The 26,410-nt window shown below is 35.0% G+C and overlaps 1 protein-coding gene across 4 annotated transcripts in view; it reads right to left on the reverse strand.

Annotated features, from left to right (window-relative positions):
• Nucleotides 1-24,293, reverse strand: part of PTBP2 (polypyrimidine tract binding protein 2) — an 81,775-nt gene extending 57,482 nt beyond the window's left edge. For all 4 annotated transcript variants that reach the window (XM_081216987.1, XM_081216986.1, XM_081216985.1 and 1 more), the window contains exons 1-3: nucleotides 23,928-24,293; nucleotides 22,232-22,262; nucleotides 2,423-2,498 (exon numbers count right to left, since the gene is read on the reverse strand). In XM_081216987.1, the coding sequence (XP_081073113.1) occupies nucleotides 2,423-2,498; nucleotides 22,232-22,262; nucleotides 23,928-23,935 (115 nt within the window). In that variant the 5' untranslated portion in view covers nucleotides 23,936-24,293. The remainder of the gene's footprint in view (nucleotides 1-2,422; nucleotides 2,499-22,231; nucleotides 22,263-23,927) is intronic.
• Between the last annotated feature and the right edge of the window lie 2,117 nt (nucleotides 24,294-26,410).

Here is a 26,410-nt window from a genome sequence, read left to right on the forward strand (position 1 = left end):
AAGATTTTCTGTATACCTAAACAGTCTTTCAAAGAAGTTTAAAGGAGTAAAAGAGATAGCTTTTTTAAATTTTCACACATTTATTTACCATTCCTGGTACTCCTTGTTATTTCCTGCAGATCCAAGTTTTTGTCTAGTGCTATTCCATTCAGCCTAAAGAACTTGTTTTTTTCTTTTAATGCAAGGTGTTAGTCTCCTGTGAGATATCTTTTTCTTGCTTGCTTAGAAGATTTTCTCTTTATTATTAGTTTTCAATATTTTGATTATTGTGTGCCTTGGTATGTTTCTTTTTACTTATCCTGACAGTTTTCTTCAAATTTTAGAAGTTTTCAACTATTACTGCTTCAATTACATAAATATTTGGCACCATTCTCTTTACTCCCTCTCTGAAACTGCAATTACATGTATGTTAGACTGCTTGATCTCCCCAAAGATATACTTTTACTCTCTCTGGAAAACTGAGTAATTTCTATCAATCTGCATTCAAGTTCATTAACCTTTCTTCAGTTATCTTCAAACTGCTGTTACTCTCTACCAGTAAATTTTTCATTCCAAATTTTGTATTTTTCAATTAGAGCATTTCTATATTGTTTTATTTAGGCAGGCAATTCAATTACTGGTGAATCCTTCATGTGTTGTCAGGCTGGACTATCAGTTTCTTAACTTAGTCTTATGGCTGTCACTTACTATAGTGTATGATCCTTTCTTTTAAGGCCTGAGCTTTTTGCAGTCTAAACAGAATGTCTGAAGTAATCTGCAAGACATATATATTCTAACTACCCAGAACTCCAATGTCTCAGAGCACTGCACAACCTATGGAATCACCATTCTAGCTCTGACCCACAGTTGGTCATTTCTGATAGACCAGGAGAGTCTCCACCTACACATACGCAGCCCAGCCATTATTCAAAATTCTGAATTAAGTAAGAATCCCCACACCAAATTCTGCCCTCCAACCTACGCCCAAACCCCTGGACAAGTTCCTTTTTCAGGATCTTTCTCCTTCTCAGCTGCTTTGAATTCCAATCTTAGTCTCTTCAGCACAGTGAGACCTCCATGCTTTACTTCGGCTCCACCTCCATGTGCTACAACAGTAGGGTACCCCAAAGCAGAAAAGCCAAAGTATTCATGAGACTCACTTCATATGTTTCCCTTATCTCAGGTTTCATCATCTTGTACTATTTACTCATCAATTCCAGACAACCGTTGTCCCATATATTTTATTCAGTTTTGTAGTTTTTGATTTTGGGGAAAGATGGAAAGAAGGAAAGGCTGCTACCAGTACTCTGTCATAGCCCTACATATTAATTTAGAAAACATTTCCATTATCAATCATTAAATGCACTATTTCAAAAAACATGAAACTGGCAAAGCAGAGGTACAGACATTTGAGCCTGTTTGTTCAATTATTTGTACATGGTACCTTGACTATCAAAATCATGGCCTAGTGATTTTGCTTTGTAATCATGACATGGAAAACTCAGTAATGATGATGTGCAGAAAAATTCATCTTAACATCATTGTAACTATATTTGAAAATACTTCATTATAATTTTTACTTAATTGTCAGGGATGTGTACATGTGCACTAAGGTGTACATATACACAAGCATGGCTACCTGAAGGAAATCAAAATGCTTCCATTCTTTTACAATCTTTATATTGCCCAATATGATTCCTCAAACAAGTAATTCAGAAAAGGGTTTAGAAAAAAGAAACTTTGGCTTTAGGTAATAACATAAAATGTAGGGTTATAAGGCAAACTAATTCAGTCATCATCAGATTCAAATTTGGTCCACTGGCCATAAAACTAAGCTCTAAAAATTAGTCTATATTTATTTATAGACAGACATTACAACCAACCAACAGTAATGTTTCAAACATATAAAGCTTAAACACCCTAACTATGAAGATTAAATAAATCATTTTATATTTCCAAGTAAATAAATAAAGGAAACCAATCCAAAGAGTTAAAAATACTGTTACCACACAGAAAAAAGATTTAAAGCACATAAAAAAAACAGCTATGCAACTGAATCTTATGTTTTGTTTTTTTTTTTAACAGTTTGGGCTTTAGGATTTGTGGGATAGAGAAGAAATACTTAAAAATATTTTATGACACAATAGAAGCTAAGCACAAAAGTACAAAAGGAGTGAGAGTGAGGGAACTTGTAACATGAAAGAAGAAAGGGTTACATTTTTGTGATTTAAAAAAAAAAGCAATCAGATTTAGTTACTTGCCCACAAATCACTCACTTCAGGTTTTTTCACTTGACACATACATACTACAGTAAAATTTCTCTAAACTGTTTCAACACAGAGTATTTAAAAATAAAGGCTATTCTGGTAAAACACACTAAACTTTTAACATTCTGCTCTGCAAAATGGCAAATAATGAGACTGTTAAGAGAGTTAACACTTACCTGTAACCACCATGCTGCTCATGTTAGAGTTTGGACTACTGAGAACACTGCCTGAGAGTAGTTCGTCAGATCCTCTCTGTTAAAACAAGAACAAATTAGCATAAGACCCCTTTACATTTAAAAATATTAATCTGAAAGTCTGTCACTTATCTGGTAACTTTTCAAACAGTGTCACTGAAAAACAAATGTCAGGTGTTACACTACTGAGAATAAAAAATTTAATCCCTAAAATAAAAAGTTAACTCCACTCTCCTATCCATCTCTTCCTTTTCCACAAAGCCAACAGTGTTTCCTTCCTTCCATTCACCCAAGTCCAACAGACAATAAATAGGAAAACTGATTAGGTTTCATAATCAGAAGCCTTGGAGAACTACATCATTTTTTTAAATAAACAAACTAATGCCACAGCAGCTGGACTTTCTCACAGACACTGTGAATCCTTCAGCCTCATAGCCCTTTACTCATCCAGATAACTCAGGTCTTTAGAAAATGAGAACTTCACACTGGTGAGTTGGACAAGTCATTTACATGAGCTGGACAATTCATTTTCACAATCATTAAAATTAAACAATTAGGTATATATTCCAATGGCTAGAACACTGTAAACAAAGGCAAAAATCTATGGAATGAGAAATTTCCTTCTACCAATATAAAGAGATTGAATCATGTCTTTAAATCCTTTAAAGAAAAGGTTATAAATCGTATTTCTCAGAACTGCACAGTTGTTCAAACCAACCAATGTTGTTTCAACTATTTTAAAAATGTGTGTACATACAAAAGTATGTGTGAGCAGACTAATATTTAAAATAGCTAAATCAACTATTTTGTGTATTTTAAGTATGTGTATACTTACATACATGGGTACTTAATATTCAACACTAGCTGATTTAGACAAACAACCAGGACAAAGTTGAATGCAACCACCAAAGTGGAAAAAATGTACAAAGGAGATAATTTACCAAAGCATTTTAGAAAGTCCAAAACAATCCAAATTAACCATAAAATTTATGTTAATTTGTGTTAAACTCATACTTTAATGAGCTGTATTATAAGTATCACAGTAATAAAAAAATATTTATATGTCATCCCCTTTTTTAAAAGTTTTCTACTTGCTAGCATCACATTCACAGAAATACAAGCATGAGAAAAATAAAAACATAGTATCATCACGTTAATACCCTATTTACATATTTAACTTTTTAATCAAAGTATGGATGATTCAGCATGGCATTGTTTTATAAGGACATAATATGATATACAGAATTAGATACTTTAGAGATCCTTAAAGTGTGGTCCCTAGAGCAGCATTAGACCTGGAAATTTCCTTAGCAACATATGTTCTCAGATCCATCCTAAACGTACTGAACAGAACAATGGAGAAAGGATCCAACAACCTGAGTTTTAACAAGCCTTTCAGATGCTTCTGATGCATGCTGAAGTTTAAGAACTGCTGACATCCATTATTGGTTCACTATCAACAACAAAAAGTTTCCTAGTATTTTTTAAAATTTTTTAGAACACTTTTAGGTTTAAAATAAAATTGAGAAGAAGAAACAGATTTCCCATATACCCCCTGCCACCAAAGATGCATAGCCTCCCCCATTATCAACATCCTCCACCAGACTGGTACATTTATCACCAAGGATGAACCTATTTTGACACATCATAATCACCCAAAGGTCAGTTTACCTAAGGGTTTAATACTGTACCTAAGGGTTTGGACAAATGTGTAATGACATATCCATCATTATAACATCATACACAGTATCTTCACTACCTTAAAATCCTCTGTGCTCTGCCTATTCATCCAAACTCCTCCCAACCCCTGATCTTTCTGTTGTCTCCTCAGTTTTGCCTTTTTCAGAATATAGTTGGAATCACATAGTATGTAGCATTCTCAGTTGGCTTCTTTCATTTAGTAATTTTCATTTATGGTACCACGTACCCCCTCATGCCTTTTCATGGCTTGATAACTCATTTTGTTTTACTGCTGATAATTACCCCATTGTTGGGACATAACACAGTTTATTAATCCATTCACCTACTGAAGGACATCTTGGTTGCTTCCATGTTTTGGCTATTATGAATAAAGCTGCTATTAAGATCCACGTGCAGGTTTCTGTGTATACGTAAGTCTTCAACTCATTTGAATAAATACCAAGGAGTTGCTGGATCATACGGTACGAGTATGGTCAGTTTTGTAAGAACAGCCAAACTGTTTTCCAAAGTGGCTATATAATTTTGCATTCCCACCAGCAATGTATGAGAATTCCTGACACTCCACATCCTTGCCAGCATTTATGGTTTCCAGTGTCCAGACTTTGGCTATTCTGACAGTGTAGCAGTATCTCATTGTTATTTCAGTTTGCATTTCCTTAATGACATATGATGTGAGGCATCTTTTCATATGCTTATTTGCCATCTGTATATCTTCTTTGGTAAGATGTCTGTTAAGTTCTTTGGTCTATTTCCTAATCGGGTTGTTTACTTATTGCTGAGTTTAAAAGTTTTTTGTATATTTTGGATAACAGCCCTTTATCACGTGTATCTTTTGCAAAAGTCCAGCTTATCAATTATTTTTTTTCATGGATTATGTCTTTGGTGTGGTACCTAAAAAGACATCTTTATACCCAAGTTATCTAGATCTTCTCTTACCTTATCTTCTAAGAGTTTTATAGTTCTGCATTTTATATTTAGGTCTATGATTCATTTTGAGTTAATTTTTGTGAAGAGTGTAACATCTGTGTCTCAATTCATTCTGTACATGTATGTTCAGCTGTTCCAGTAGCACTTGTTGGAGAGACTACCTTTGCTCCTTTGCCAAAAATAAGTTGACTATATTTATGGGGGGGGGGCTCTATTCTGGGCTCTCCATTCTGTTTCACTGATCAACCTGTCTGTTCTTTCACCAAAACCACACTTTCATGATCACTGTAGCTTCATACTACATCTTGGAAGTTGAGTAGCATCAGTCCTCCAACTTTGTTATTCTCCTTCAATACTGTGTTGGCTTTCTGGGTCTTTTCCTTCTCCATATAAATTTCAGAATCAGTTTGCTGACATCCATATAACTACTTGCTGGAATTTTGAATGGGATTGCACTAAATCTATATAACAATTTCAGAAGAACTGACATCTTGACAGTACTGAGTCTTCCTATCCATGAACGTGGAATATCTATCCACATTTATTTGGTTCTTTGGTTTCATTTATCAAAGTTTTGTAGTTTTCCTCATGTAGATTTTATATGTATTTTGTTAGGTTTATACCTAAGATTTTCAAATTTGGGGGTGCTAATGTAAACTGTATTTTGTTTTTAATTTCTAAGTGCACTTGCTCACCACTGGTATACAGGAAAGCAATTTACTTTCCTATTATTATATTAACCTTGTGTCCTGCAATCCTGCAATAACTACTTATCAGTTCCATGAAATTTTTTGTCAATTCTTTTGGATGTTGTACATAGACTATCATGTCATCTGCAAACAAGTTTTATACCTTCCTTCTCAATCTGTATACCTTTAATTTCCTTTTCTTGCCTTACTGCATCAGCAAGGAATTCCAGGAGGATGTTGAAAAGAAGTGGTAAGAAGGGATATCCTTGCCTTGTACTTGATCTTCATGAAAAAGTGTGGAGTTTCTCACCATTAATATGATGTTAGCTGTAGGGTTTTTTGGTAGATGTTCTTTGTCAAATTGAGGAAGTTCCCCTCTGTTCTAGTTTAGTGAGAATTTTTATCATGAATGGGTGCTGAATTCTGTCAAATGTTTTTTCCTCATCTAATGATATGATCATATGGTTTTTCTTCTTTAGTCGACTGATGTGATGAATTAACCTAGTTTTCTTTGTTTCTATGACAATTATGCCATATGGCATTTAAGAAAAAGGATTCTGTAGTTCAGCTTCCACCTACTATGTCACTGGTAAATTACTTACCTGTTCTAAACCTTAACTTACTCATTTGAAAAACAGAGATACATCTTATCACAGTCCTTGGGCTCTGACAGGTTTCAGGACTGAGACTAGCCCAACAACTTTCTCCTCTGGAGAAGAGAGAACCATGACAGAAAGACATGGGACAAGGACGTGAATATCAAGTTCCTGAGGAAAATCAGATTCTCAGAGAGAAAGGAAGGTTCTCACTCATGTATTTCTGGCCTCCACGAACACAAAGGTGCTACAAAGGAGGTGGACTGAGTGCTACCTACCTGCTAAAAGCTGTGAAAGCACAAACTCATACAACCAATAAAAATATAAAATACATTAATGACATACCAAAGAGGATCAATAAAACCGAAATTTGATTTTTTGAAAACAAGACAACAGAATAGACAAACTTTGGGTGAGAATTAGGCAAGGAAAACAAAAAAACCATAATTATATATCATTAAGTCATGGAAAAAAACAGATGAAAAAAACTTAGCCCAGTGAATAACCTCATGGAGCATACTGATACCATGTTCTTACAACTGCAGGACTTTCACTTATGAAAAATCAACTTCTAGGTTATTTACACCACTATGTTCTGCATTTCCATTTTGTTAAAGTGGCTTAGCCTTTACCCTAAAATATACATATCTGTAATGTGAAAAAAAATGACACTGCATATTTTAACTGGCTATCTCTATAAGAGTAAAAAAGACAGAAGAAAAATAAAATTGGATCCCCACCTTGTACAATAAATTAAATTTTTTTCTGATGAATTAAGAGACAAACACAACAGATAAGACTTTAAAATTTTTCAGAAGAAAACATTTTTATGTTTATACATGAGTATGTAAGTCACAAAAGTGGATCACATACTACGTAATGAATACCTCAATAAGTTCCATAGAGAAGATATCATACAGATCATAATATCTGGTCAAACACGATAAACATATTTTAATGAAAATAAAAGAAAAAAGAAAAATAGAACAAAATCTAATTGTTGTAGTTTATTCAGATAAAATTTTGAAACTGTTCCTAAAAACCTGAGCCAAAAATAGAATCAAAACTTCAAATACAGATTCCTATGAAAATTTAGAAAGAAAGACCAGTTACTCATAAAAAAATAGGCAAGAGATAAGATCAGTTTTCAGCACATACGAAATGGAAATTATCCTTAAACAGAAAAGTTGTTTCATCTTGCTCACAGTAAAAACAAATTCAAATTAATACTAGACTTAGATGCCATTTCACCTCTCAGACTGGCAAAACCCCAAGCATTTGACAATATACTATACTATGGCTAGGGGGAACTGAGGCACTTGCACACTTTCTATACAGTGGTATAAAGAAATGAGAAGATTTTCCATATATACCCATGGAGTGATTTCCAGAGTGTATTTCTCATTAAGTAAAAAAGGTAAAATATTAAATCCTGTGTATTCTGTGCTACCTTTTCCCTAAGGTGGTGGGAGCGAGCACGTAAAAAGAAATTCATATTTACTTCCATCAAATAAAAGAATAAACCAAAAACTAGTGAAAATAGATACCTATAAGGGGATAGAAAAAGCAAAGCAGAGTGGACAGGAGTGAAAGACTAGACATCTATGAATGTAGCTTGTTTTGCAGTTTTGACTTGGGAAAATTTATTCAACATGAAAAAAATTCCCTAAAAATGAAAACCAAAATGTAACAAATGAACCTAACTATTAGTTTGGTGGTAGAACCGCACACAGAATTACCTCAATAGATTTAAAAATTCTGTGATTTTACTATACATTCTTTGCAAAATACATTTAAGGACAAAAATAACTGCAAACATCTTAAAACTGTATTACAATGTTAATGTTAACACTGATGTTGCTTTTTAAAGAAACTAGCATATATGCAATTATGTTAACACTAGCAAGAGTTTACAACATACAAGAGATGCAAACAAAAAACTGGAAGAGGAAAAATTGTAAAATTACATACGAACTGGAAATAAATGAGTTCAAATATATTTGTCTCAAAAAAATTTTGTTAGCTTTGTGAATTGAAAAAATCTTGAAACAATAACAACCTAAAAGCAATTGGCACCTTTGCACCCACATTACTGTGGTCTCTAAGGACCAGGTCTCACCAAAGGACCATTCTTTTTAATGAAATGGCTAATTGAAGTTTTGGAGGAAGAAATGATACTATAGGTTAAGTATCAAAATTACCGGTATTATGAGCTGCTGCTGGCCCAAGATGAGAAAATTTAAACATTTTTAAAGGAATGATCATTGCAATAAGACTGGAATAAACGAAAAAATCCTTGCCTTCACAACGACCTAACATCAACGCTAAAGAACTCACATTACACTGGAGTTACTGGAGTTACCAGCTCATGAGGAAAATTTTTTTAACTGAAAATCTACCCTGCTTTTCTTTTAATAAGGGTGTTTCAGTATGACCAAATATTTGATGAAAAAAGTTCTTCCAACAGAAAAATATTTTAAAATATATGCAGGAGAAAAAAAAATCACCATTTTTGCAATACCCAATGAAATTACTCAATTATCAGCTACTAAAGCCCACTAGGTGAAAGGATGATAGAGCACTCTACACTGGATGCATCAAACTGAGGACACCTGAACCTACTGATAAATGTCAGTACTGAACCTACTGATAAAACATCACAAAGAGGTACTAGACATGTTCCTCCTGGTGTGATACATTAGAAATTACAGAGTACATTTATAAAATATTCTTGCTAATAATTAAACCTGAATCTGATCAAGTCTCATCTAAGTACAAGTACACAGGAAATACAAGACACGAGAAACACACAAAATGACAACATGGAGGTATAATCAGCAAAATTATAATTTTCTGAAAACTGTACAGAATAGATGACCCAGTTTCTCTAACAAAGAAAATCAAGAAAGGGGGAGGGAGAAGGAAAACTGACTTATAAATAGACTTAAAAGAACCAAATCAACATGTTGACTTTCCTTGATCCCCGATTCAAAAAGAAAATATAAAAGACTTCTTTAAAGTGACTGGGAAACTTTGACTACTGTTAGACATTAGATGATATTAAGGAATTATTTTAGTGATGGGGTGGGATTGGGCAAATTAAGTGAAGGGGATTAAGTGATACAAACTTCCAGTTATAAAATAAATAAGTTACTGGGATGTAATATACAGCTTGGGGAATATAATTAATATTATAATAATTTTTTACAGTGACAGATGGTTATGGTGATCAATCTGTAATGTATGTAAATTTTGAATCATTATGTTATACACCTGAAACAAACATAATATTGTATGTCAAATATACTTCAATAAAAAAGGAAAAACTTATTTAAAATTTTATTAGGTATGATGATATAAATGTCATCTTTAAGAGATTATATCTATTAGAAATACACATTGAAGTATTTAGGAATGATATAAAATAATCACTGAGATTTGCTTTAATATTCTCCCACAGGAAGGCAAAGGAAGTATATTATTATACCATTCACCCTACTTTTGTATACCTTGAAGCTTTCACAAAGCTTAAAAAAGTGAAAAAGATGTAAGACGTTGACGAAACACATTGAAGAAGACACAAATAAATGGAAAGATATTCCACGCTCATGGACTGGAAGAATACTGTTAAAATGTCCACACTACCCAAAACAATCTACAGATTCAATGCAATCCTTATCAAACTAAGGATTTAGTATAACTAAGCCCCTTGGCATCAGTCTTAGCAATGACTTTTTGGCTTTGACACCAAAAGCAAAGACAATAAAAGCAAAAATAAATTTGGACTATATCAAACTTTTAGCTTCTGTAGAGTGAAGGAACCCATCAACAAGATGAAAAGGCAACCTACTGAATGGGAGAAAATATTTACAAATCATATATAGAAAGTTAGTATCAAAAATAAAGAACTCATACTACTCAGAAAAAATGAACAGTATGATTAAAGAATGAGCAGAAGACACAAATAGACATTCTTCCAAAGACACACAAAGGACGAACAGGAACATGAAAAGGTGCTCAACATCACTAATCAGGGAAATGCCAATCAAAACCACAATGAGATATCACCTCACACCTGTTAGAATGGATATTACCAAAAAGATAAGAAATAACAAACACTGTCGAGGATATGGAGAAAAAGGAAGACTTGTGCACTGATCATGGGAATGTAAACTGGTGTACCCACTAAGGAAAACAGGTTCCTCAAAAACTTTTAAAAAGTACAACTGTATGATCCAACAATACCACCTAAGTATTTACCCGAAAGAAATAAAATCACTATCTATAAAAGATATCTGCACCCTGTATTCATTGTAGCACTATTTACAACAGTCAAGACATGAAAACAACGTAGGTCTCCATCAACGCAAGAAAATGTGGTTATTCTATACAATGAAATATTCAGCTATAAACAGAAGAAAATCCTACCATTTGCAACAACATGCAAATGAGGTCATTAGGCTAAGTGAAACAAGTCAGAGAAAGACAAACACCATATGATCTCATTTATATGTAGATTCTTAAAAAAACAAACAAAAACCCAAAACACTGAACTCACAGATACAGAGAACAGTGGTATCCAGAAGCACAGCCAGGCCTTTTAGTGGGGGACGGAGGCGGGGGGGTAGGAATTAGTGACGGTGGTGGTCAAAAGGTACAAACTCGGAGTTATGACATAAATGACTCCTGACGATATAATGTACTGCATGCTGATATAGTTAACAATACTGTATATATATACTGCAGAGAATAAATCTTAGAAATTCCCATCACAAGGAAAATAATTTAACTATATGTGGTGATGGATGTTAACTAAACTTATTCTGGTAATCATTTCACAATATATACATACATCAATTCATGTTGTGCACCTGAAAATAACACAATGTTTCTACATCAATCACACCTCAATCTTAAAAAAGAAAAAAAAGAAAAGAAAAAAGGGAACTCTAAACGTCAAAGCTTACTGCCCAAACTATCAACTGATCTTTCTTCACCTTGAATGCATTTTTAAACAAGAAAATAAACATGTTCGGGATGTAATTTAAATGTAATTTAAAGTGGACAAAAAATAATAATACAGTAAAATAGATCTAGTGTGGGCAGAAAAAAACAAAAACAGAAATTATGAAACAAACAAACAAAATTAACAAAAGCTGGTACTTTGGAAAGACCAGTAAAATAAGGTCTCTGATAAGAAAAAAAGGAAAAAGGATAAAATATGAATGTGCACTGTTAATAAAAATTTTAAAAGGGAGAATTTAAAAATACTATAAAATTCTGAGAAATAGAAAAGTACTGAATAAATCAATAACTTTGGAAAAAATCAAACTGGCAAAGAAGCATCTCTCTTTCCTCATGCCTACAGATAAGCTTTTAAAAATCCTTCTAACATGTAGGGAAAATGATGGGAAGTACATACAATGCTGATTACCTTTGGTAAAATTATCAGTGAATTAATTTATTTTCTTTTTTGCCTAAAGCATTAAGTTTCTGCATTAAGCATGTCTTTTATAATTAAACAAAATAGTATGGGAAGTAAGGGAGAAATTCTTCAAAGAAATATCACTGTTCTCTCTAGCTCTGCCATCTTATTTTTTTGAAAATACAAATACAATACTCTCCAATTAACTTATAAATTTAGTACAACTATAATCAAAACCTGAAAAGTCTTCATGGAACTTAGCCAACTGATCTTAAAAATATATATACAGTGAAGAAAATGCCAATACAGTTTTGAAGTTGCAAAATTCACTCTCCAAGATTCCCACTTACTGTGATGCCACATTAAATTAAGACATTTGGGTAGTAAGACAGTAATAGACAATGAAACAGAAGACATAGCCCAGGGAAAGTTTCACACATATATGGAAACCTGACAACTAACACTGCAGATCAGTAGGAAAACATGAACCATTCAACTGAGTTTGTACCAGATTTGTTAGCCATTTACAACACACTACACAAAAATTAAATTACAGGTAAACTGAGGCCCTAAATGTGAATATCAAAATTTAAAAATTTGCAAAATAAAATCCAGAAGACTATATAGTATAAAACCTTGAGTTTAAGAAAGATTTCTTAAAACTAAAACGTAAATTTAATGTTAAAATTTCCTACTCTATTCAACAGTGCAAAAAAAAACATGCCAGACAAGAAGGAATTTATCTGTACCATATATAACTAACAAAGCTTTAGTACCCACAATATATAAAAACTCCTAGAAATCAGTAACAAAAAATAAAAACTTCAAAGTTGACTTCTAATAAAGTGCTCCTTCTAAATAGGATTTACAAATTAAAGAACTACAATACCAAGCATCACCATCATTTGAGCACTTACGGCCATTCTGTGCTAAATCTTTTACATATTATTCAATCTTCAACATAATTTCTGAGGTAGGTCCTGTTAAACCCATCTTAAAAGTTGTAAAACTGAAACTCAGAAGTTACTTTGTTCAATGTTAGAGGCCAACTCTAGTCTGTTAATTCTAAATCACGTGCTTTTAATTTGACAAGCCCTTCATAGAAAAAAATTTATTGTCCACCATCAGTAATGCCAATTTATGTTCAATTTTAATATATTTCTATTATAGAAAATTTAATTGGACTTTCAAGATATACTTCTTTGTACACATCCTTTAAGAATACTGACAAACAGATGTCTATTGAGCAAACTATGCTAAGCATAAACAAATTGAAGAAAAAGTTATTACAAAAAATGTTCTTGGAAAAAACATCACACAGACATATGCAAAACAAAATCAGACATCATATATCTTCTAATGGAAAAACGTATCACCACTTATAAAATATTACTAAAAACAGAAAGAGAACCTAATGGTCTGTAGATCCATCTACCAACTGACATATATGGACAACATAATAATTATAACATCAGAATACAATCAGTATATGCAGACTATGGACAATTCTATTAAGACCAACAACCAGTTTTCTTCAAAAATAAAATGTAATTATGAGAAATCTCACAGTGATAAAAGAAGAATTCATAAATTGAAAGAAATTTAAAAGGCATGTCAATTTACTGAATGTGTTGATCTTATTTGATCCTGATCCCTCCCTACCACGAAAAATGAACTCTGTAAAAGTATTATGACTTTCATGAGACAAACAGAAATCTTAACACAAATCTGGCACTTAAGAACATTAAGCAACTGTTGCTATTTTTTTTGGGGGGGTGTGCACTAACAGTACTGTGATTGTATTTCTTTAAAACAGAAAGAGAGGGAGGACTGACCCTATCTTTTAAAGAGACACACCAAAACATTTATGGATGTAACAAATAACCTGGAATTTTTCTCAAAATAATACAGGAGGAGAAAAGTAGAGTGTGGATCTCCTAAGTTTTAGCAATGGGTTGTTCGTTGATGACTGTTGGGACTGAGTGACATATAAATAATGCTTCATGATACTACTGTGTCTTTTTTTATGTTTAAAATTCACCACAACAGTTATAAGACCAATTATTGCTCAAAAAACACATACCTTTCATAACTGTTGTATTTTATTACTTTTAAAGTAAAAATATTACCTAACCACCTCAGCCCTTAATGAAGTATGTCTGAAACTAAATTAAGAAAACTATTACAGTTCAGAAACACAAATGGACCAAGTAAGAGATTAGAATAGTTAACGACTTATTCTAATTCATGGTGCTCCATACAGTACCAAAGCCAACTATTTTGCAGCTCAGTCTCCACATTCTAAAGATAGCAGAATAATGAGCTACTTTCATGTATGGAAGCTTACAGATATATGGAATACTGCCTACCACATGAAATACTTGAAATTTTCTCCAACCTATCGGCCATTCTATTTTTTCTCTCCCTCCCATATATTACACAAATCCTTCGTTGTAAAATCCATATCATTCAGCTAAATTGTTCAATGGCTATGAATTTGTGCCAGCCTACTGACAAAACTTTGGCCATGTCTTCCCCTCAGCATATACTGCTCACTTCTGCTCCCAAACATTTACAATACACAGGTCACAATCCGCTGATTTCATGAAATCTACTCTGATTCTACCAACCAATCTTCCCTAACGTAGCCATAGGGCATTTGCTTAAACCTTGTATATTTATTTCTTCAACTAGATGAGGTTCTAGAAGACACAGCTGTTTTGGATCTCCAGCAAAAAGGAAGAATGTTATGCAATAAAATTGATATTGACCTTTTTACTGATAAGTGGCTCATGAGGTTATGAGCATGTTGAAGCCGGAGACCCTTCAATAGTCATTAAACACATACTGAGTGTGTACTATTTAACAGGCACTACTGATGACACAGAAACTATAAAACAAAAAAGGTCTCTGCCCTCAAGACACATATATTCTATTCTTAATGTCTTTGAGTCACCAGTCTTTAACACAGTGCTGACATTCAGCAGACACACTAACTTGAAATTCTAATACAAATACCCTAGCAAGCATTATGTAATGTTTTAAGAAAACTCAAAATCTAAAAACCCAAACAACAGTTTTTCTTAACCTACCTGTTATAAATCAGTTATGTTCAACTATTACAAAAAAAGTTTTCCTTAGCATTATTTTACTGTAATTGTCTAGAAAAGCCAATGATGATGAATAAAAGTCATATCACAACTTAAAACTGTGCATTCAGCAATTTACAACCAATGCTTTCAAAATTCTAGTGAAATTTAACTTGAAAAAAGCTAAGTACTTGGGCCCATTATTCTGCAACAATTTCAAAGGCAAAATGGTTAAGAGTACAGAAATGAAGCCTTTGAAACAAATTACAAAGAACATAAAAAAACATTTTAAACAAATGCAACAAACTTCATATTAACAATTCACAAATTTCCTTTCTTGTTTTACAGCCTCACTGACTTGACCAAATAGAAAGGAGTCTAAAATCATTGAGAACTGAGTAAGTCTACAGCACATTTATAAGGATAATGAAAAATGAGATTTCAACATACCGTAAAGCTATAAAAATTGGATATTCTTTATATAGTATAAGTTGGTTAACATTAACAAAGGACCTAATTCACGGAAAATACTTTTATGCATAATCACTTTCAATATTCAGAACTTATAATCTCAATTTTAAAGAAACAAATTAAAAATGTTTAAGTATCAGAGACAAAAAAATTAAATTATACTCCTTCATAATTCAAACACACCTAGATGCCCAAAACTGTATGAGGTAAAAAAGTAATAAACTGTAAGAAAAAGTACCTATGATGCATATGAATCAATTTTCTTTTTATACAGAGTTGTAACAAACAAGATAATCATTGAAATAGATCACATATACAAAGAGGCAGTTCACAGAAATAGAAAGTCAAATTTAAAAAATCTCACCCATTTCAAAATACAAATTAAAGAACTTTTTTTTTTTACAGTGAAACTAGCTAGTATTCTAAATTTTAATTAAAACCCAGGATTGGTAAGGGTGTAGAAAAACAGGCACTCCCATACACAACTGTAGAAAATAAATGAGTAAGGAAACTTGTGGCATTGTGGTTTTAACAAATTTTTAATGGTAAATTTCTTTGACACTGCATTTTTACTTCTATTTTTAGTATGCTCAGTTTTTAACTGCAAAGTTTTTAACTGTAAACCAAAATGTTCATCAATGTGGATCTAAATTGTGGTATGTCAAGTAACTACACTGTGGTGCATCCACAGAACAAAGAATAAGATAAACCTATTACCGCAGAGATATTACGTAATTTTTTTTTAAAAAAGTGAACTTATACTTTTGGCCAAGAAGGTATAACATGGGCCCGTTTGCCCAACTGAGAAAAAAAAATAAAAGAAAAAGAAAATCACACATAATATATAGAACACTGTTCTTCAAGACCACTGGACATCAGACAATGATGAACAATGATCCCCGAGAGTCAGAAAACCACCATGGGGTAAGGCCATCATCGTCCCAGCTTACTCACTTGAGAAAAAGTCCAGGTCAAGGCACAGCTCAGATAAGGAAACCAGGTCGAACTTGGAAAACTCCCTGAGAGTTAAGAAAGAGGCAAGAATCCAAGGAGACCAAAGCAACTAGAGTTTGTATGGCAGAGTTCCAAAGACAGTTGCACAGAGAGAACTCTGGAAATCTGCAGAGAATCCTCCCTGAGTATCCAATGCATGTGCATAACTATGTTAAGGGTAAAGTAGATTATTTTTCTTGTTGTTTAAATCTTTTAAAAAAGATAAATGGCTGTTTAAACAAATAAAAAGAATGCTGTATAGAATTTATAACACATAGAAGTAAAATGTTATAATAATAGTACACAGGCCAAAGGGGGAGAAGTATTCTAATATTCACATAGTATATGTAAAGTAGCATAAATACTACTTGAGTTAAGACTGTGATAAATTAAAGATGTATGCCATAAATCCTAAAACAGCTATCAACATAACAAAACAGCTATAAGCTAATCAGCTAAAGAGATTAAAATGCAATTTAAAAAAGTTACTCAATCCAAAAGAAAGCAGGAAAAAAAAAAGGGAAGAACATAAGGGACAAATGGAAAACAAACAACAAAGTGGTACTTTTAAAACTAACCATATTAATATAACAATATTGAATGTGAAGGGTCTCAACAACCAAAAGAAGAGGGTGTAAGATAGGTTTTAAAAATCAAGTCTCTATTTTATGCTGTCTACAGGAAATACACTTTAAAATCTAAGGATATAAATAGTCTGAAAGTAAAATAACGGAAAAAGATATACCATGTAAACTGTATTCAAAAGAAAGCCAAGATGGCTGTATTAATATCAGAAAAAGTAAAGCAAAGAAATTAAAAAAAAAAAAGAAAGCAAAGAAACTTTTTAAAATTTTAAATTTTAAAGCAAAGTAGATTACTGGGGATAAAAAAGGTCACTGCATAATAATAAAGGGGTCAATGAATCAAGAGGACATAGTAATCCTGAATGTTTATGTACTAATTATAACTTCAAAAACATAAAGCAAAAACTGGTAGAACTGCAAGGAAAAACAAACGAATGCACAATATAGGAGATTTCAATATCGTTTTCTCAATAAGTGACAGAACAATAAAAAATCAGGAAAGGTAGATCACTTGAGCAACACTACCAATAAACATGACCTAGGGCTTCCCTGGTGGCGCAGTGGTTGAGAATCCGCCTGCCGATGCAGGGGATACGGGTTCGTGCCCCGGTCCGGGAAGATCCCACATGCCACGGAGCAACTAGGCCCGTGAGCCATGGCCGCTGAGCCGGCGCGTCCGGAGCCTCTGCTCTGCAATGGGAGAGGCCACAACAGTGAGAGGTCCTCGTACCACCAAAAAAAAAAAAAAAGACCTAATTGACATGTACAGAACACATCACCCAACAATAACAGAATGCACATCCCTATCAAATGCACTTAAAACAGGATATATATTTGAACCATAAAACAATAAAATAATTACAAAGATTCAAGTCTTACAAAATATGTTCTCTAAGCACAATGGAATTAAATTAGAAATAAATAACAGAAAAATACATGGAAAATTCCAAATACTTGGAAATCAAATAAATACTTCTCAATAACCCATGGGTCAAAGAAATAAAAAAGCATATTGGAATGTATTTTGAACTGAAGGAAAAGAAGTATAAATGTCAAAATTTGAGGGATGCCATGAAAGCAACACTTGTATGAAAATACATGGCATTAAACCCCTCTGTATTAGAAAAGATATGTCAACTACATCAACTTCAATGTTAAGTAAGAAGAGAGCAAACTAAATACAAAGCAGAAAAACATTAAAACAGAAGAAATCAATAAAATGGGAAAGAGAAAACTCAATGCAACAAAAAGCTGCTTTCTGTTTTACATTAATAAAATCAATAAATCTTTAGCCAGACTGATAGGGAAAAGAGAAGACACTAATTATCAATACCAGGAACGAGAGAGGCAACATCACTATAGATTCTAGATACTAAAAATATAATACAACAATCCTATGCAAATAAGTTCAGCAACTTTGATGAAACAGACTAATTCTATGAAAACAAAATTACCAAAGCTCACTCCAGAATAAATGTGAATAGTCCTATATCTATTTAATAAATTGAATGTGGTTTAAAACCTTCCCACAAAGAAAACACCAGGCCCACACAGCTTCACTAGTGAACTGTACCAAACTTTTAAGAAAAAAATATATCATTTAAGGTATTTACCCTAATATCAGGAAAAAAGTAAGAAGGCCTGCTCTCATCATTTAAATATTGTACTAGATGCCATAGGCAAGAAAAACAAAAGGCATCCAGACAAAAAATATGATGAACAGTGTATATATAAAATCTGACGGCATCTACCAAATAGCTGTTCGATCTAATAAATGAGTTTGGCAAAGGTGCTGAATACAAGAGCAATGAGCATAAATAATCTGTATTTCTATATATTAATAACAAATACACATTTGATTTTTTTAATTACTTAATATAGCACCAAAAAACACAAAATAAGGATAAATCTGACCAAAAAAATACAAAATCTATACAGTGAAAACTAAAACAATGCTGAAAGAAATGAAAGACCTAAGTAAATGGAAAGATAAATTGTGTTCATGGATGAGAAAACTCAACATTAAGATGTTAATTTTCCCCAAATTGCTCTACTGATTCAAGTTAATTTCAATTAAATCCCAGCAGGCCTTTTTGTAGAAACTGACTCATAGGAAAATGTGAAGGACCCAGAAGAGCCAAAACAACTTTGAAAAAGAACAAAGTTCTACTTGATTTCAAGATTTAATATAAAACTACAGTAATTAAGACTACGTTTTTGGCTACTAGGTAGATAAAAATGGGTCAATGGACGAGAATACAGTACAGAAATAGAATCATACGTACATACATAATTGATTTTTGACACAGGTGCAAAGCCAGTTCAATGAAAAAAAAAGTCTTTTCAATGAGTGTTGCTAGAAAAAGTGAATGTCCATATCGAAACCCAAAAAACCTTGATTCATACATTGCACCATATTAAAAAAAGCTAACTCAAGAAGACTTAAATGCAAAACTGAAAATTATAAAACTTCTATTAGAAAACAGAGAAGAAAATCATCGTGACCTTGGGTTACATGAAGATGGCTTAGATATGACCAAAAGCATGAGCCACACCAAACCAAAAAAAAAAAACCACCACAGAACGAACACCTGGTAAACTGAAGTTCATCAGAATTAAAAACTGCTGCACTACTGCTCTTCAAAACACTGTGGAGAGAACGAAAACACAAGTGGCAGAAAATATTTTACACCATATATCTGATAAAGAACTTGTAACCAGAAATGTAGACTTTTCAAAACTCAAAGAAATAAATCAATTTAAAAAGTGGACAAGAGATTTAAAAAGACCCTGTACGAAAGATGATACACAGCTTGAAAAAAGCCCATGAAAAGATGTTCAGCACCAAAGACATTAGAGAAATGCAAATGAAAACCAAAAAGAGATTACGACTTCACATCCACTAGAATCTCTATAATCAAAAAAACCAAGCAGGCACTGGAGAGGATGTAGATGGACTGAAAATCTCATACCCTGCTGGTGGCAATGTAAAATAGTATAACCACTTTAGAAAATAGTTTGCAGTTTCTTAAAAAGTTAAACATATGCCTAACCATATGATCTAGCCATTCCAATCATGGGTATTTCCCCAAGAGAAATGAAAGCTTACATTCACAAAAAGACCTGCACAGGAATGTTCACAGAAGCTTTACTTATTATAGCCCAAAACTGGAAACAATCCAAATGTCCATCAAGAGTTGAGTGGATAAACAAATTGCTGTATATCCATACAATGCAATACTACAAAGCAATAAAAAGAAATGAACTACTGATACACAACATGGGTGAAATCCCAAAATAATTATGCTGAGTGGAATAATCCAGGCAAAAAGAAGGTACATACTGTATAACTATTTGTTTAAAATTCTAAAAATTGCAAACTCATCTATAGTGACAGAAAGCAGATCAGTGGTTGCTTGGGGAAAGAAAGGCAGATGGGAGAGATCACAAAAGGGCAAAATGATACTTCTGGGGTTCATTATCTTGATTGTGGTGATAGTTTCATAGGTGTATACATGTCAAAACACTAGTATACCTTAAATATATGCAGTTTATGTCAAATTGTATCTCAATAAAGCTTTTTTTAAAGACAAGATATGGACCAGTACACACGGCATGGATCCATGTGTGTCGTTAAACAAGGATGTTTATATGTGTGCTAATATATAAACTAATAATTTCAGGAAAAAATGCACCAAAAAAATGTTAACATAATTATCTACACCTAAGAAACAGGACTGGATATCAGGGAGAAATACTTTTCACTTTAAATTTTTTTTTAACCATGCACATTATTTTTTTAAATTTCATAAAAGCTTAATTACTTGTACCCAAGTCTGACGCCAAAGCAAAAATTCTTAACCATTATCCTAGAAAATTATTTAAAACATAACTTTAGTTATCAAAACTTTTATATTTAACATTGGACAAAAAAATTGGCTAGCAATTACTTTTATATCATTTTCTAATTTTTCTCTTCAAACTACTAATATAGAAAACTGCCAATAAACCAAATCTGTACATCCTCTTCCAGCCATCCTCATTTCTCTCTGCTTGTTCAGGGTCCTGTGAGTTCCTTTTCTCCTCATCCAATAACAGCTGACAACTCAGACTTGAATCATTTATTCTTTTAAAAAATTCACTTCCAGAGGCTGTTTGGAAGGTAACTATAGTATCTACATCTTGCACTCTCAACTTAGAAAACAGCATTGCCAAATAAAAATAAATACACCTTCCCACAAAGGCTCATCATTTCTCTCCCAATCTACATAATATGAACTTGACAATCCTAAATATTAAAGCATGGACAAGTACTTAGTTTACTAGATACAGAGGACAGAAAATAAGCAAAACACAAAATATCTCCAAAAGCGTTCTGAATAATATCACACTGTTATGGATGAAATTTTAAGAATTCCAAAAATTATTTGGAACAGTCAGCATAACTGGACTAAGCACACAGCCTCTCAAGACCACTCACACTTGAAGGGGGGAAATGTCACTGCATCCAACAAGTATCTTAGTACTAGGCTTAGAAGGTGTTGTCAGGCTTGGAAAATTGAAGATTTAAGACAAGAACCATGCCCTAACAGGGCAGAAAGGCTTACAAACAAAAATTTATAATACATCACAATGTTAAAATATGCAAGGATTCAAGGAAATGAAAGGCCTAAGCACTAGAAGTAAGGTTTAAAGTATGAGTAGTTTTCCTGGCCATAGTGAGTGAGGAAAGATTCCAAACAATCTCTACCATAAGGCCTATCTTTCTTTAACAGACACACAAACCAGCTTTATAACTTCTGACTCAAATTTGAAGCTAACTGCCTAAATAAGTTTCTTTTCTCTTTAAAGATCAAAGTTACTTATTTCTGATGAGGCTTATTATTGGCAAAATATTTTAGTCTTCGTAAGACAAAAGCAGAGCGAAAAAAATCTTAGATTACTAAAATTATATGATTTAGGTCAAATCACTTATCTGTCCATTTAAAACCATCATTTCCTCTCAGAAAATTGGGTTATTTTCTATTCACAAGAAGCCATGTCTGAAAGCTTTTTTAATTCCTTGAACACCATTCGTAACTATTTTTAAATGTTATTCTCAAAGACTGCCTTTCTAAAAAAAATTATGGTTGCTGTCTATTTAGATTAAAACTATTTATATAAACCAACTTTAAAAATTGAACAAAACACTTTACACTTGAATTTTATAAGCTGTATTATAGTTTTCAAAAGCCAACAGAAAGTTTCCACTAATGATGTAATATACTCAGTTGATTGAGGAATCCAGTTTTCATTAGTTTTAAACTTTTTTCCTACCTTCACGCCAACTGCAACTTCAGTGACAATTCTGTAATGAAAAAAAACAAGTTTCAACCTCTTGTTCTTCAAATGGTCATTGTTTGACTGAAACTTTTTAGGGGAGTTCATCATTCATGAATTTTCCACTCACAATGCAGACAGAAAACAAAGATGGTCAGTAGCACATAATCAACCTGGCTTTCTAGAAATGACTTTCAAAGGTGTGATGAAACTCACCACACTTTGGGTATTTTTTAACACTTCAAATAGCAAACTGAACAAAACCCCAAAGCCTATAATACCCCTTTACCCTTTGATTAGTAATTTAAAACTTAACTCAACTCTTTAGTAATGTTGATAGAAACAGGAAACATGAATTCCAGGGCAAATTTTGCCATCTATTTCCATATTGATCTGGGGGAAAGAGTGAACTTCTCTGGATTTGTTTCATCTGGAAAATAATCTCCAGAGAAACTCTAGGAAGATTCAAATTTTGTTAATCTGTTAACTTTTATGTGACCTGCACTTAGTTTCTTCACAAAATATCGAACTCCATATGCTTAAAATAAATTCACATTTTACTTCTGACCCTTCAAATACTGTCAGTGATTCCAATAAACGTACTTTTTAAGTGATACTGTTTTCCTATGCCCCCAAACGGGATGAATACGGCTATATTTTCGCCCTAAAGGGTGCCTCCTTTCTAACAATGAGTTAAATTATTAGAGAGTCTTCTCAGATGTGGAGCGTTAAGTACCAGGGAGACCCTGGTCCGTATCATTTCCCAAAGCCCTTGCCTCACCTCACTTAGCACTCTATCGCCAGCCTCAAAGATGCAGCATGGCTCTGGCTTTTTGGAGTTGTTTCTGTTTTTCCAGAAACTGGTCAAAGTAGCTGAAAAGATGGCCCTGTGTTGACTATCTACTCTTCTTTCTGCCATGGCTCTTGGCCTTTGCCCATGTGACTGATGTCGACCACAAACACTTCGTTTTTGAGATGATTTAATTGCTGGGCCCTTCTGCCAAGCTTGGAACGATCTTAGGCCACACAGAAAGGCGTTTTTTCAGCCTCCCGCCCCCACTAGCGGACTCCAGTGAAAACAAAGGAGTGTGACATCTGCCCTCCCCCTTCCTCCCGCCACCGCACGCCTCCCCGCCCCCCCTTCCCCCGCGGCTCCCACTCAGCCTTCACGGGAGCTCCCGCCACCGGCATCTCCCCCAGCCAGGGCGGGCCGGGCGAAACCGGGGAGGCTTGGGGGGGCCTAGGTGGGGGGGCCTCTCTCCTCTCCGCGGGGAGCCTCCCACGCAGGCCTCGCTCTCCGGCCGCTATACCCGCTCCCAGCCGCGCCGCTCGCCCCGGGTCCCAGGTTACGGATCGAAATGGCTCCTAGAGGGGGCAGGGCCGGGCGAGACGTCCTGGGACCCCCAGAGCCCATCCCCCGCTGCCCCGCCGGGGCCCGCTGCCTCTCCGGGGTCGTCGCCCCGCCGTCTCCCCAACGCCTGCCGTGTCCACGAGCCCGCTTTCTTCCCGTTTTCTCGACCAGAGCCCGCCAGGGGGAAGCCCAAGGAGGGGTGTGTGCGATGGGGCGGGGGTTGGGTAACTGCAGCCCAGCCCTGGGGAGGGACCGCCGGGGGGTTTCGGCCCGACCCCGGACCGGGCCGTAGGCGGGCCCCACTCCCCTCTCGCACACCTCCTCGCCGGCCTCGTTACCTACCCGTCCATTGCCGAACCGGACAAAGCTTCGCTCACAAGAACCGAGCCACGCAGCCGGCGAGACACACAAGCGGAGAGAAAATGGCGGCCAGGTCCCGACGGAAATTGCCGAAGGTGCCGGAGCGCACGGGGCAGCGCGCGGCGGCGGCGGCGGCGGAAAGAGCCGAGCGCGCCGGCGCCCGGCTGCGGGCGGCGAGCGACGGGGCGCAGGGACGAGGGGGAGTGGGCGCCGCCGCCGTCGCCTCCTACGTGCTGCCGCGCGCATGAGGACCTCCGCCCTCCGTCCTCCGCCCTCAGCGCCGTGGGCCGGGGCCTGCTGCTGTGCAGCGTGGCGTGCTCCGTTTCTTTTGTACGTTCCTCTCCGAAGTCCCTGTTGCCCTCCTAGGGCGCTGTGGGTGCGACACCGCCCAATCCTCCACACCCACTGCCTTGGACCTCGGGAGCGTGGTCACTGGACCGCAGGACTGCCCCCAGGCAGCCTCCACTTTTCCCTCCAAATCAGGCTGCAAGTTGGCTCCCCTCGACCTAGGGGGGCCAAGGAAAAACTGTTTTATAGCTTTTTTTTTTTCTATGCCATCTTTTATTTGCAGACCAATCCATCCTCTTAAAAAAAAAAAAAAAAAAAAACACTTTACCCCATTAACCAAGACCACTGCTTAGTAAAAACAGTATTTCCAAAGCAAGTAGACATCAGATTGAAACATACTCTTTTGCTTCCAGACACTTGAAGTTCCAAGTGAAGAAGGATGTGATTCTCACCTCACTCAGTTGATGATTAGTGGGGACCCGTAGGAAATATTCACAATACCTGGATGGAAAAGAACACAGGTTGAGCGATAAATTAAAGAGTTGGTACAAAAACTGGTACCAAGGGTAGGATCTACCATTTGGGGGCTTGAAAGAGCAAGTGGGGATGGGAGTGGTAGCTCCATCTTCACCACTGATTAGAGATGGAAGAAGCATTAAGAAAGTCTACTCAAATTGACTCCCTTTTCTATACAGTATCTCTCACGGTCTCCGTTTTATTTTTAATAGCATATTGGAAATTTCCTTTAAAATGTTTTTATCAGAGGCTCTGATAAAGGCATCCATTTTGGAAAAATTTTTTCAGTGGGTAACTGCTTTGCCAGCAATTTTCTCTCTCCTCCACCCTTCCCCCCCAACCACAACACACACACACACACACACACACACACACACACACACATATCCCTTGTCTCTCCAGTTACTCTCAATGCCTGTTATGGGCTTTCCTGTATCTCCTGCATACAAACCTCTTATCCTTTTACTATTTGGAATTTCACTGTACTAAATGGTACTTTCTGTATGATTCATAAAATTATATTATTTTTAACTTGGGCAAACCTTATAGAGCATCTTGTCCAAACAGAACTATTCGAAGCACTCAAATGTTAAAAATTCTTGATTTGGTTCAGGGATTGGGATTCCTTAAAAAAACCAAAAACACCTATTCCCTACAATGCCTTCTTTGCCTTAATCATTGACTTATGATGCATAAAGGGCCCATTATCAGTGCCATTAATAATCACTTTTCACATGTTTGTGGTTTTGTACATGTATTTTCACTCAACAATTAAATATGTAAGCTCCCAAAGGGCAGGAACTCTAGCATAATTCTTTGTATTCCCCACATTGACTCAATCATTGTTGATTGATTAGCTCTTGCTTTATCCTGGCAAAAACAAACTGTTCCATGGGGGGAAACCTGGCCTTAGGAGGCAAAAGAAAATATAATACTCACAAAAACATATTTTTCTTTTTTTTCTCCTAATAAAGCACAAGACTACAAACAAACAATAGTCAATATGCTTGCTTATTTAAACCCCACCACTTTCTAGAAAAGATTTAAGGTTCTTTACAAGTCAAGACACAAAAAGTGAAATATAAAAAGTGAAATAAGAAATAAAACAAAAGGACAAAATACAACATGGAGTCAGGAGTGAGGCTAATGCAACAACGTATATCACAAAAGCATGCTGATTAAAGACTGGGTTCAAATTTGAGCTCTTTTCATTTAGTAGCTGTGTGACACTAGACATGTTCATTAACCTCCAGGAATAAATTTCATTTACTGAAAATAATGGGATTTCCGTTCCTGAAAATGAAAATCGGATTAAAAATAGGGCCGTCATCCTAGGTGACTGTGAAACCTAAAAGCCATAATGTACATAAAGCACTTCTCTAGCTCAGTGATGGGTTACAGTAAATACTCAATAAAGGCTGCTATCATCATCCTTATTATTTTTGTTATTATTATTATTCACTTGAGAAGGAACAGGTCACAAATTTGGCACTTGGATTTTTTAACTGCAACAATATTCATATAAATAAATCTATACAGAGACTTTCAAAAAGGTTAAACATGTCAGCACTAACATAATTAGATTGGCTGGTATCTAGTGGAATAAATCTGGGAAAATGTCATAGATAAATTTCTAAAACCTCATCCAAATCTAAATTTGT

This window comes from Mesoplodon bidens (assembly GCF_964165515.1).
Source record: "Mesoplodon bidens genome assembly, chromosome: 2".
Taxonomy (NCBI): Eukaryota; Metazoa; Chordata; class Mammalia; order Artiodactyla; family Ziphiidae; genus Mesoplodon; species Mesoplodon bidens.